Source organism: Xenopus laevis, chromosome 7S, assembly GCF_017654675.1.
Source record: "Xenopus laevis strain J_2021 chromosome 7S, Xenopus_laevis_v10.1, whole genome shotgun sequence".
In the NCBI taxonomy this organism is placed as follows: Eukaryota; Metazoa; Chordata; class Amphibia; order Anura; family Pipidae; genus Xenopus; species Xenopus laevis.
This window is the reverse complement of record NC_054384.1, coordinates 17,699,702-17,713,627: the sequence shown is the minus strand read 5'-3', so window position 1 is coordinate 17,713,627 and position 13,926 is coordinate 17,699,702. Positions and strand designations below refer to the sequence as shown.

Here is a 13,926-nt window from a genome sequence, read left to right as displayed (position 1 = left end):
CGAACGATTATTCCTTCGATCGTTCGATCGGTAGGAATAGCACAAAATCCTTCGACTTCGATATTTGAAGTCGAAGGATTTTACTTTGACGTCGAATATCGAGGGTTAATTAACCCTCGATATTCGACCCTAGGTAAATCTGCCCCTAAGTTGATACATTTCTTATCTATGTCACTGCTGAGCAGAATCTCTGGGTTTCATTACAGGCAGCTGTTAGAATTGATACAATAGTTGCTAATACTCCAGAGATGCTGATGAGAAATGGATCAACTAAGGGGCAGATTTATCAAGGGTTGAAGTGAATTCGAAGGAATTTTCGAAGTAAAAATATTCTAAATTTGAAGTAATTTTTGGATACTTCGACCATCAAATAAGATACTACGACTTTGAATTCGATTCGAAAATATATTCGACCATTCGATAATCGAAGTACTGTCTCTTCGACTTCAATACTTTGCCAAAGTAAACCTGCTGAAGTGCTATGTTAGCCTATGGGGACCTTCTAGAGCATTTTTCTACGTTTTTGGAAGTTGAAGTAAAATCATTCGATCGATCGCTTAAATCCTTCGAATCGTTCTATTCTAAGGATTTAATCGTTTGATCGAACGATTTTACTTCAACCGCAGGATACCCAAATTCGATGAAAAAAACTTCAGACTTCGATATTCGAAGTAGAAGTATTTCAATTCGATGGTCAAATTTCGAAGAATTTTTAACTTCGAAATTCGACCCTTGATAAATCTGCCCCTAAATGTTGCAAATTGTAACAGTTTAGAGTCAGCACCTGAATTACTGAGCTGCCAGACTCAAACACCAGAGACAGGAACATTCAACTTTAAAATTAGATTTTGGAAAAACAGTAAAGAATAAATAATGGAAAGTAATTTTTGGCCGTTTCGCGAATTTCGCGGGAAATTCACTAATTTTTCGGCGAAGCGAAACTCCACAAATTCGGCCCATCACTAAAAGTAATTGAAAAAAATCTTTATTTCTGGGGAACAATCTGAAAACAACTGAACTGAAAAAAGTGTTTGGAAGGCGAACAACCCCTTTCCCACAGCTATACCCTGGGCCAGCTCAGTTTTTAGAGAACAGGAACACTATCCTGGGGATGAGGTTAGCAGTTATAATAACTGGGGGGGGTAATATTTTGGCACCCTCCTGTGAATATAGTTTTCCTTCTCCTTTCTAAATAATGCAAAATAAAATAATGTGAAAGCTAATTTCAAAATGAGTCTCAGGATATCACTGTAACTTTACACCTTCCCTTCCCCCTTTGTTGTGGCTGTTTTGTAAACTGGAGTTCATTGTTCTCTTGTAATGTAATGATCTACATTGGATTTTCCTTGTTTATCTCATACAAAAAGAGAAATATAAAAAGAGACTTATTTTTGTAGGTAATAAATATGTGCAGCACAATCTCTATTCCCTGCACTTCAACAAGGGGTATACTTTAGCTTTATAAAAATGGGGACTTTGCATGGTAAAACCTTATACTTTATCCACTTTCCAGCCTAGAGTTTAAAACTGCTCTCTAAGGGGCAGATTTATCAAATTTCGTATAAAAAAAAGGTCAAAATTCAAATTAAAAAAGACCAGCCGAAATGTATTTAAAAAAATCCAAGGTTTTTTTTTCCGGGTGAATAGGCCGTTTTCAGAAACCCGGAACATGTGAAATCGTGTAAACTGTGAGAAAAAGCTGGAAACTAACTTTTGCTGTTTTTTTTTTTTTTTTTATGGAAATGGGCCAAATATTTGATGTAAAATGTGGGGAAAATGACTTGAAATCCAGGAAAGGCTCCAAATGAAATGCTTTAGAACATGATGCAAAATCAAGGACATAGGAAAATGGAGGTAAGTAAAAATTGGGGTTTGACTGTAGTGCCAGTTTAGAAGTGTGTCTGTTCCTCAAGGATAGAAGACACAGATTTTGGGTTTTGTTACACGTTTTGTAGTTTGCCATTTGGACAACCACCCTTAGCTCACAACATTATACCAAAATCACATATACAAAAAACATGACTATAAAGTCAATGTAGTTTATTCTTAGGATTATCCAAGACAGTAAATGACCATTTGTGCCAAATCCCACTGTAACTGGACTTCAGGCTGAATCCACCACACTTGAACAATGAAATTGGGAGGGAGATGGAGTCGGTATATTCTGACATGGCTGTGGTATTTATAATCTGTACGCATTAGAGAGATACTGTAGAGTCTATGGGGCAAATAAACTAAGCGCCGAAAATTCTCCACCGATGGCTTCGGAAGGCAACACAACACCTTGCCGGGCGAATATTCTCTCAGACAACGCTAATTCACCAACAATGAACGCTGGTGAAGTTGCACTAGGCTAGTCAAGTGCAAGCGGTAACATTCAGTAAAATCCGCATCTTAATGAATTAGCGTAGTTACGTCCCTTCGCCAAAACGCAACTTTGCCTGGCGATTGAGTGCAAATGAGCGGCAGTGTCAGTCTCCTTCGCTAGCAATGTTACGCCTGCGCCCATTAGTAAATCAGCGAAGTACCGAAACTATGTCATGCTGGCGAATTTTCGCCGTTAGTCACTTCGCCCTTTAGTAAAATTGCCCCTATGGGGCAAACTTACTAAAGGGCCAATTTTTGCCTTGGAAGGCTCAGCCACACTTCGCCAGACGTTAATTTGCAGCACATTATTAAAATGCCAAGTTATGACTCGGCAGACAAATGCTGACAAATCTTCGCTGGCGAAACTTCACCATCATTCGTCTACCTACATGTAGCTTCGCATTTTGATCAATAAGCGTAAGTGCTGCTGTGGCGGAGCCTTCCAAGGTGACAATTCGCCATTTAGTAAATTTGCCCCTTTGATGAATTTGCGGAATAATGATTGTTTACTTTAGCAAAAATTTGCCTGGTGAAACGGAGCGAAACTTCATTAGCAGTGAGCTCTTTCGCTAGTTAATTGTCCTATAAGCCTTTTAATTAATTAGCGTTGTCCCTGCGAATTGCCATTTTGGTGAAGTTTCGCTAGCGGCGGCCACTTCGCTCATTAGTAAATCTAACCCTTATATATTGTTCAGTATCTTTGGATCGGGTGATAAATTGTTTTCAATTGGCAGCCAGACACAATATATGATCAGAACAGTCCACTCACCAGAATGCTGTAGCACAGACCTTTAAAATACCCTTCTCTTCTCTTCCTAATGGAAAATATAAACTTCTTTATTATAATTAGTTTCATCATTTTGTGGAGGCAGAAGATACACTGCATAACAATGGAAAATAGCACTCATAATACACAAGGGCCAGTTTACAATAACATGAACCTATTTCATGTATAATGTATTAATGGTCCAAACAACTAATGGAAGATGCTGAGAGTTATATTTTTCTTCTCTCTTAGAAGTGCACAAAGTAGTTTCCCCTTTAAGGTTATTTGAAACATAGTCCTCAATTCTCCTTGGATGAAGCAGTGGTTGATGCTGCGGGAGCCAAGATGACAAGCCTATGCAAACCTGAATGAGAAAACCAGAATAAAATGAAACGCCTTAAAGAAGAAGGAAAGCTAGCAAAGCAGTCTATTGACTATAGATTAGCCACAATAGTGCAAACTATAACACTATATTTATTGTGTAGAATGCTTTACCATACCTGATCAAACAGCTCTAGAAGCTCTCTCTGTTTGTTAAGGATAGTAGCTGCCATATTTTCTTGGTGTGACATCACTTCCTGCCTGAGTCTCTCCCTGCTCAGTCATAGATCTGGGCTCAGATTACATCAGGGATGGGAGGGGGAGAGGAGCAAACTGAGCATGCTCAATCCCTTGCCCTGGAGGTTTATGCTGAAAACAGGAAGTCTGATACAGAAGCCCATGAGTACACAATAGAAGGAAATAAATGCTGTGTTTCTTTTGACAGAGGACTCAGAGCAGCATTACTTTGAGGGTTACTGTGAATTTATATAGACCTTTCTGATAAAACGTACTTTCCTTCTCCTTTAAGTTTCCCAGGCAGCATTTTACATTCCACAGGGAATCGCAGTTTAACCTACCGTGGTTCTGAAGTTGCTCCTTTGTAGATTTGGATTTTGTATGGTTTCCAGCACTGAACTGACAACCTTATTCATGGTATGCCAATTGGACTCATTGTTTTGGTTTATTTATTTAGGCTTTGCACGTGTCTCCTTATGACCTTTCCAACTAGTACATTCTACATCAGGGCTTCCCAGACATTACCGGTGTGAGGTCTACTTTTAGTAAAGATTTTGCACCGGGGTCTACTACCTCATTGGAACAGTATATTCATTGCATTATGAGAAAACAATGAATTTCTACATCATTCCCTACATCTGTGAAGCTAATAGGGGCAAATTTACTTACCTCCGAATTTGCGCCAATGCCAGGTGTAGATTAGCCAGGGCTGCGCAAATTCACAAAGATCCAAAGTTGCGCACAAGTTACCGATCGTTTGTGAAGTTGCGCTACCGATGTTACGATCAGTGGTTTGAAGTTACGCTAGTGATCAGAAATTTGCATACGGCGTGCAGTTAAAGCACAATGGCCGTCTATGCAGCAGAAAACACGTTACGCTACACAAGGCCAGGGAACCTTAATAAATGTGTTCTAATGCCCTACACATGTGCCCACTGTATAGTTTAGGTGCCATATGTTATTAAATGTAGGGGGAAGTTGGGTACCCTAAAAAAAATTTGCTCTTTTTCAGCCTATCACCCTTAAAAAGGTAAAAGACGCCAGCGTTTTTTGGCACTTAGAAAAAATGTCAACTTTTTTGGAGCAATCCCTATCTACTCTATTGCACTTCACTTCGTCTGAGGTGGCGGAGTAAAGTCTGGCGCAAGAGGTAATGTTGACGAAAATCCGCAACTTAGTGAATTAGCGTAATTAGGTCCATTCGCCAGAGCGCAATTTCGCCTGGTGTAAGGGTGTGAAGTAATGCTAGAGTAGGTCCACTTCGCTAGTGAATTTACGCCAGCGCCCGTTAGTAAATCGGCAAAGTAACAAAATGATGTCACGCTGGTGAATTTTTGCTAGCGTTAGCCACTTCGCCCTTTAGTGCATTTGCCCCATAGACTTAGGTCCATCTTGAGATAAAATTGCGTCAATTTTATATGGTACCAGTTAGCCAACCTGTATGTTTCTGGAGTGTGGGAGGAAGAAGAACATACAAACTCCTTACAGATAGAGCCCTGGCTGAAACTGAACCTTGGACCCCAACACTACAATGAAGCAGTGGTACTTACTATTATAGCACCCCATGATGTGCATTTGTGCACCCTACTATCTTGTGCATTTGGGATTCGTTAAAGTTAATATCAATGTATGCATGGCCAAAGAGATGTAATGAAATAACATTTTTTTAGACCAATGCTTAATATATGGGGTTGAACAGGGTTGGTTTATGTTCATGATACACAAATACAGGTATGGGATCCATTATCCAAAAACCCAATATGACCCACAGGGGTATATTTATCAAAGAGTGAAGTTAGAGATCACCCAGTCCGCTAGAGTGAAATTCCGCCACTCTCCATTCATTTCTATGGGAATTCGAAAGGCGTATTTATCAAAGGATGAACTTTCACTTTCACCCATTGATAATTTGAGGCAGATTTGAGGTATGGAGATCCAAATTAAAGAAAGACCCCTTATCCAGAAAACCTCAGGACCTGTAGGTAGGACATGCACATGTGAAACACTGATACAAACTAACTGACCGAAGCTTCTTATCAGCATATGGATTGTTGACACCTGGTTGTTGACAGATCGGGCATTTATTTCTCCAATGCTGCAAGAATCAATTATATTGATATATGATCCACTCTCAATATTCCCTTAGCCGCAGGGACGTCGCCAATTTACTAACAGGTGCAGACAACAATTCATACTCTGTCGCCAGGCGACTTTTCTCTCTGGCAAATGGTCGTTGCTTCGCAAATGCGGATACGGATTGTACTGAACGTTACCTCTTTCGCCAGAGTTGACTTTGACCAGGTGAACTGCTAAAATGAAGCTAGATCTTCCTCAATCTTAGGTCACTTACATCATATCCTGTCTGCCGAAAATGCTGGCGACTTTTCCTTTTTTTAAGCGGGATTGCCTGCAAAAGTCCTAACAAACTTGTTTGGGTTAAAGGGATACTGTCATGGGAAAAAAATATTCAATTTTGAAATCTGACATGGGGCTAGACATATTGTCAATTTCCCAGCTGCTCCAAGTCATGTGACTTGTGCTCTGATAAACTTCAATCACTCTTTACTGCTGTACTGCAAGTTGGAGTGATATCACCCCCTCCCTTTTCCCCCCAGCGGCCAAACAAAAGAACAATGGGAAGGTAACCAGATAACAGCTCCCTAACACAAGATAACGGCTGCCTGGTAGATCTAAGAACAGCACTCAATAGTAAAATCCCAGGTCCCACTGAGACACATTCAGTTACATTGAGAAGGAAAAACAGCAGCCTGCCAGAAAGCATTTCTCTCCTAATGTGCAGGCACAAGTCACATGACCAGCGGCAGCTGGGAAATTGACAAAATGTCTAGCCCCATGTCAGATTTCAAAATTTAATATAAAAAATCTGTTTACTCTTTTGAGAAATGGATTTCAGTGCAGAATTCTGTCGGAGCAGCACTATTAACTGATTCATTTTGGAAAAAAATGTTTTTCCCATGACAGTATCCCTTTAATATTTTTCCCCAGACATTTGAGGGCCATGGAACATTCACTTTACAGTGGGCTCATGTGTAGGGCATTAGAGGATCGCTTTTGTCTTTATTCAGGTTCCTTGGGCATTTGTAATAAAAAGTGGCCTCTTCAAGGGTTTGCACCAACATCTCTAATAAAGACGTCCATACGACTTTAATGTACCTGCCCTGTTCAAATTGAAAAAGTCGCCAGCGCTCGGGCCCAGCACGCAACTTCGCATTTAAGTGAATTAGCGTAGTGGTAACGAATGTGCGCCTGGCAAAGTGGTGCGAAGTGTGGCGAAAATTCACCCTTTAGTAAATCTGCCCCATGTCTTTTGTGATTAAATCATAAACAGTTGTAATCTTGTTATACCCTTGGCAGCTAAAATGATCTCTTCCACTTTAAGACAAGTGAAGGTTCATTCTGAGTATGCTTCTGAGCCAAATTTACATCTGGCATCACGTCCAAGGAGAAGGACTGAGCCGAATCTAGAACCGGGCAGGAATCAGGAACCGACTGGACCACGGAGCATGCAGATTCAGAGGTTTCTTCCGAGTTGACGTAAGTATAACTGCGCATGTGCCCAAATTTAAATAGCCCGGGGGGAAGGCAGCGCAAGCTCCGTCACAGAGTTGCGGTGCCTGACAAAAACAGACCATCCTCCCCAATAGTGGAGATGTTTGCAGGTCCTTCAACTTCTGTGCACCCCACTAATCTCTCTCTCTTGGGCAAAATCTCAGACACTTGGGGCTAATTCAGAGGGCGTGTTGTTGTGACAAAGGTCCAAAATGTGTCCCTAACATTTACACCTCTGAAAAATGGTTTGGTTGGATGTGGGCCCTTTGCTGTGCAGCACAAGACTGACAGAAATGGCCCCAAATTCAGAAGAAACCATGGCCATGTAACTTGCAGCCCTCCAGCAGTTTATGCAGAACAACTTCCAAGGCAACACTCATTTGCAGAACTGCTTTCAGACAATTACAATGCAATTGGGTGCAACATTGTTGGGCTGCTGTAACATGCGTCACTCAACAGCTGGAAATAAAAGATGTTTTATAATGTTTGTCATGCTGTGTTCATATAAACGGAACTTAAACTTTTCCAAGATTCATAGATATATTTTCTACAGTGTTTCCATACTTACTCTAATGTTTCTGGTTCTTTAGCAAGGACAGTTTCTTTCTAAAGATCTCCCCCTACTGGGAGCCAAGAATAAATACTCTCTCTTCTCTGTACTTGAATTCTATTTTTCAAAATATATCATGGCAAAAGCACAAATAACATACCTCCCAACTGTCTCGTTTTCAGAGGGACAGTCCCGCTTTTGACAGCTCAACCCGCAGTCCTGCATTTGTCTGGCATAAGAGGTAACGTTCAGTAAAATCCGCATCTTAGTGAATTGGCGTAGTTACGTCTATTCGCCAGAGCGCAAATTCGCCTGGCGTTAGGGAGCGAATTACAGCTAGAGTCTCCTTCGCTAGCGACCGTTACCAAAGTAGTAGCGAAGTACCAAAACGATGTCATGCTGGCGAATTTTCACCTGCGTTAATCACTTCGCCATTTAGGAAAATTTGCCCCACAGTGTCTTAAAGTTGGACTATATGATTTGCTTTTTTTAATTGGAACAAAACTGGTCTAAGTCCAGTCAAACCAAATAAACGATTATCTGTGTTCATTGTCCTGAAATTGACCTTAACAAGAGGCCCATAGTCTTATGCACACTGCAAGGGTATAACGGGCAACATTTCATGTAACATCCCATAATGTGTTCTGTAGGGTTCTCACCATCTAGAACAGGGATCCCCAACCTTTTTAACCCGTGAGCCACATTGAAATGTAAAAAGATTTTGGGAGCAACACAAGCATGGAAAAGTCCCTTGGGTGCCAAATAAGGGCTTTGATTCACTATTTGGTAGCTATGTGAGCTAGCAGCCTACAGGAGGCTCTACTTGGCACTATACTTCGTTTTTATGCAATTAAAACTTGCTTTCAAGCTTTGAATTAAAAAACAAACAAAAAAACACCTGCTTTGATGACCCTGAGAGCAACATCCAAGGGGTTGGAGAGCAGCATGTTGCTCACGAGCTCAGGACCGGATTTGCGGCAAGGCCGCATAGGCCCGGGCCTAGGGCGGCAAAAAAATAGGGGCGGCATGCCGCCCAGCTGCATTATGGGGACGTGTGCGTCCCCATGCGATTACTGCAGCTGCGTTTTTTCGCTGGCGCGCTGGGGAGGTGAGGTGGGCGCTAGGTGAGACCGCGCGGCCTAGGGGCGCCCGACTGCACGAGCTACTGGTTGGGGATCACTGATCTAGAATCTCCTCTATAAACTGAATAGCTACCAGTCTGATACATCAACTGTCTCCCTGCAAAACATTGTTGGTTTGACCAATTAGTTTTGGGTAGAAAGGAAAACTTGCCATGAAAAAAATACTAGAGAAAAAGACTAAAGGCTCATTTCTTAAAGGTGGAATTTTAGTGATTTTATAGATTTTTGAAACCATTCAAATAGAAAAGCTATTTCTCTAAAAACATGAAAGCCATGAAAGTTATTAAAAGATTCAGTTATGAAAAGTACGAACAAAAAAAACAAAACTGCTGAAGACTGCACTAAAAAAATACAAATATCTCTAAAACCTCCAAAAATTTCGGATAATTGCTAGCAAAAGAAAAAAGTTCTGAAAACCTCTAAAAGTCTGAATGGTTAAAAAAAAAAAAAAAAAAAAAAGTCCAATAGGATCAGCACAGTTCCCATTAACTTCTATAGCACCTCAACTACTTTTATTTGGCATAGTTTTGTATTAAGAGTTTTCCAGTGGTTTTTCCACTTAATCCATCTTGATTTCTTAGAGTTTTAGAGAAATAAAAAAAGAATATTTGGAGAAAACATAAAATTCAAATTTTATTAAAAAGGGCCCCTAAATGTCAATATATTGAAAGAGACCTCCTGGTTTGACATTATGAGATCATTCAGGGGAATGCAAAAGTCCAACGCATGGAAGTGCCTTCAAACCTTCATCTATCTTTATTTAGAAGGTTCTGAAGGCAACGTTCCAAACTAGGTAACTTTGTGCTCAATGCCATAATAGATACAAATATTTCATATTTACCAGCCTCTAAAAGTTTTTTGGCTCCAAGGAAAAATGTTTGCTTAGAGCATGGCCAGGGGCAATGCAGAGGCTGATTAGAGCATCCACTAGGTTTCTGCCAGATGCTAAACGCAGGGTTGCCATCAGGGGGGGGACAAGTGTCCCGGACCCGGGACTGCACTTTTGAAAGAGCCGGACCCCCCTTGAGAGCGCCGAAGCCGTGCGTCCGTTTTTGAAGTCCCGAACAGCCGAAATGCAGAAATGCCGAAAAGCCGGACAGCCCAAGTCCCAAAGCGCCGAAATACCCAAAGTCACGAAAACAGCTGAAATTGAAGTCCTGAAGTGACAAAAAATACCCTAAGTCACGAAAGTCTTGAAGTCATGAGTTCAATTCTACGGAATTCCAATTTGTGTTTTTTTTTTGTTAATCCCCAATGTATTATTTTAATATTCTATAGGCCCCTGCCACCAATGTTTTTTTTAAAAAAATATTCTTTTGGGCCCCAATTTTTTTTTTAACACGTAAGGGGGGCTTTGGCACCAATGCTTTTTAAAAACATACTTTTATGGGGGGCCCTGGCGCCAATGTTTTTTTTTTTAATTTATAGGGGGCCCTGAACATCAATAGCTTTTTATAACATGTGTGTGTGGGAGGGGGTTACTTTTTTAGCGCTGATGTCTGTGTGGTCTTTTAACTGTGATGTGGAGTGGGCGGGATCTGGGGTGGGGCTTGGGCGCCACAATGTTGTTGTATGGGGCCCCGTGATTTCTAATGGCGGCCCTGGCTAAGTTTCACTAGTTTCACTGTTGATTAAGTGGACCGATGCATTTATTAGTCTGTTTATTTTGTCCACATGACACCAATTCAGATATTCAGCAGGTGGTCAAATCCGGACCTTCAGATCTCAGCAGATCAAATATGGAAGAATTTAATGAGACTCTTCCTCCCATTTATTATTACTCATCTTTCTATTTGGGCCCATGCCTATTCATATTCCAGTCTCTTATTCAAATCAATGCCCGGCTGCTAGGTTAATTTGAACCCTAGCAACCAGATTGCCAAAACTGCAAAGTGGAGAGCTGCTGAATAAAAAGCGAAATAACTCAAAAACCACAAATAATAAAAAACAAAAGCCAATTGCAACGTGTCTCAGACTATCACTCTCTACATTAAACTAAAAGGTTTTTTAAAGTTGAACAATCCCTTGTGACGGAGTATATTGACCCATTTAAATAAATTATTAACGCAAAAAAAGAGACATTATATCATTGTATAATCTTTAATTTTATCACTGTACTTTATAAAATGAATGATCAATAATTGCGCATGGTTTGGTCCATTCCAGCTGCATAAGATCACAATGATGATCTTAAATGAGCTTAACATAAAAAACGTCTATTAAAGTCCCAATCTGGCGCTTTCCCAGCTTTCAGGATAGTCGATATCCTCGGAGAGCTCTCACTTCTGTTAAAAAGCCGTGTAGTATTTTTCCATGGTACTTACAATATCGCTGTTTCCTTCCAGGGTGTCAATGACACGCCGCAGTACAGTCTCACGGACGCTGGAGCCAAAGCTCTGCCGGACACAGGTCAAGATATAGAGAAAGTGGCAGCCTTTTTCTGCATCTGGGAAACAGGCAAGAGAAGTTTATTAACAGCACATTCAGAGGAGTGGAGCCTGTAGAACTGAAAGCAGCACAGCTCAATGATATTAATGTCTAATGCACACAAGGAAACAGCAAGAAAGGCTGGACCCTCATATCATGGTGTAGGTACAATGGTAGGATATAACATGTGGCCTTTGGCTGATGAAAAAATCGTGAAAATCGGATGAAAGATCAGAAAAAAATGTGAAAATCTGATTTTTTTTTTCCCGCAAAGCAAATTCTCGGGAAAATGTAATAATAAACAAATGTAAAAGGCCCTAGCGGATTTGATCGGAGTTTGTAGCAGAAAATATTGAGGTAAATTCGACTTTGATAAATAACCCCTTAAATCAATTTAGACAGTTTACAGGGTCGGCGACCCCCCCCCCTCCCAGAGCTGCTTTAGAAGGTGAAAAATGACACTTTACACTTCAATATTAGAAAAACGGTCACACGTAGAAACTCGAAAGTGAATGCAAAAAGTCGTTATTTCAGGTGATCTATCTGAAAACAACTAGTTGTTTGAAGGTGAACCACCCCTTTAACTAGGGATGCACCTAGGGTTACCACCTTTTCTTATATTTTTTACCGGCTTGTGTGGGGGGCGGAACAAAAGGGGCGAGCCGTGACGTCAAAAGGGGCGGGGGCCACATCACGGAGAACCATAGACTGAGGAGAAAAGGTAAGTTACAGGGGATTAGGGGCAGGCCGAGGGCTCTTTTTGAAGGGTATTACAAATTTACCGGCAACTACATTGCCGGTAAATTTGTAATACCGGCCCGGCCTTGGCAGGTGTTTTACCGGCTAGGCCGGTAAAATACCGGCCGGGTGGCAACCCTAGATGCAACGAATGCAGGATTCGGTTCGGGATTCGGCCAGGATTCAGCCTTTTTCAGAAGGATTTGGATTCGGCCGAATCCTTCTGCCTGGCGGAACCAAATCCTAATTTGCAGGAAATCACGAAAACAAGGAAGTAAAAAATGAAGTAAAAAATGTTTTCCCCTTCCCACCCCTAATTTGTATATGCAAATTTGGATTTGGTTTGGTATTCGGCCGAATCCAAAATAGTGGATTCGGTGCATCCATGCCTTTAACCATCTTTCTCCAAAAGACTTAAACATGTTGCTAGTTCCAGAGTGTCCAAGTCCATTGGCCCAGTAGGTTCATGGGAAGAATGTATCCTGTTTATATCTAAATAAACTACACAACAGTAACAAATTTGTGTATGGCCATTCTTACCCCCTGCTAAGCTCCTAAATCTGCCCTCTGCTGAGCCCTGTGGGCACAATCTTTGTCAGCATTGCCTTTGCTTTGTTATGCAGGAACTTAAACCGGGTCAAGGCACCTCTTTCACTTGGTTTTCGGTCATTAGCGTTTGTATGAGAATCAGTCACTTTGCTGTTAAGTCTACTTAAAAAAAAAAAACCCCAATGTAAGTTTAAAACCTTTTGCCCAAGGCACTTCCTACAGTTTTCACCCTATAGAATCCCCCTTCATGAGGGTCTCCTCACTCCAGCAGCAACTGCCCTTGGGAGGAATGGTACTGTCCAGTGAGGAGTAACTAATAACATAAGATCAATGAAAACTGGTCCAATGTAGTGTATGTTTCCAATTTCCCCGGATTACACATTTCTCCTTAGACTTGGCCTTTTTTTTTTTTCGTCTTTATTTTGAAAGAACGTCCAAATCCTTGCAAAATGTCGCTAACGTTTGTTCTCTGGCTCATAGCGCAGAATTCCATTGTTTCATATAAAAGGATGGAGATATTCTATGGTCAAAAGTTAGATTATTTGCTGGAGCCGTTGAAACGAAGGAATATCGGTAACATTTTACAGGTATTTCAGTTTAGAAATAGGAAATATATGTTGGTAAAATGCATAGAAGCATTACACGTAATCCTCTCCCAGTCATTTTATAGGGTTCAGGAAATTAGGGGATTTTCTATTTCGCACTTGGTGGTCCAATCAAACGGTCAGGGGTCTCAAGCTATGGAGAGAGGAACTGATCTCAGATATAGTCGGTTCGGCTCTTGTCCCCACAGTGCATTATATCTGAACAATAAACACTATGGTGGTCAAGCAAAGCTACGGCCACAGCACAATCTCCCCTTTCCAAGGCTGATAAATCAAGAAAGGGATATAGAGGCCCTTTAAAAACGAATTACAGATATTTTTTACATCCCCTGCATTTCCATTTGCCCCTCCATTTAAGTCTATGTAACACCCACTATTTTTTTTTTTTCAATTTCATGAAAGTATACAGACAATGCATTCTCATTAAAGAGTATTAAAGGGGCTTCCAAATGAGAAAGATAATAGCCGGAGAGCACGTAATTCTTCAATTAAAATGTCATCTCTTTATTCGCAGAAATTACTGCACAACATGTTTCGGCTACATTGGCCTTCATCGCCGAAACATGTTGTGCAGTAATTTGTGCGAATAAAGAGATGACATTTTAATTGAAGAATTAAGTGCTCTCCGGCTATTATCTTTCTCATTTGGAAATG

General features: G+C 40.8%; 1 protein-coding gene across 7 annotated transcripts in view; it reads right to left on the bottom strand.

Moving 5' to 3' along the window:
- Nucleotides 1-9,560: 9,560 nt before the first annotated feature.
- Nucleotides 9,561-13,926, bottom strand: part of stn1.S (STN1, CST complex subunit S homeolog) — a 46,105-nt gene continuing 41,739 nt past the window's right edge. For 4 of the 7 annotated variants that reach the window (XM_041570587.1, XM_041570588.1, XM_041570589.1 and 1 more), the window contains 2 exons: nt 11,278-11,399; nt 9,561-10,110 (listed from right to left, as the gene is read on the bottom strand). In XM_041570587.1, the coding sequence (XP_041426521.1) occupies nt 9,700-10,110; nt 11,278-11,399 (533 nt within the window). In that variant the 3' untranslated portion in view covers nt 9,561-9,699. 7 annotated transcript variants of the gene reach the window in all.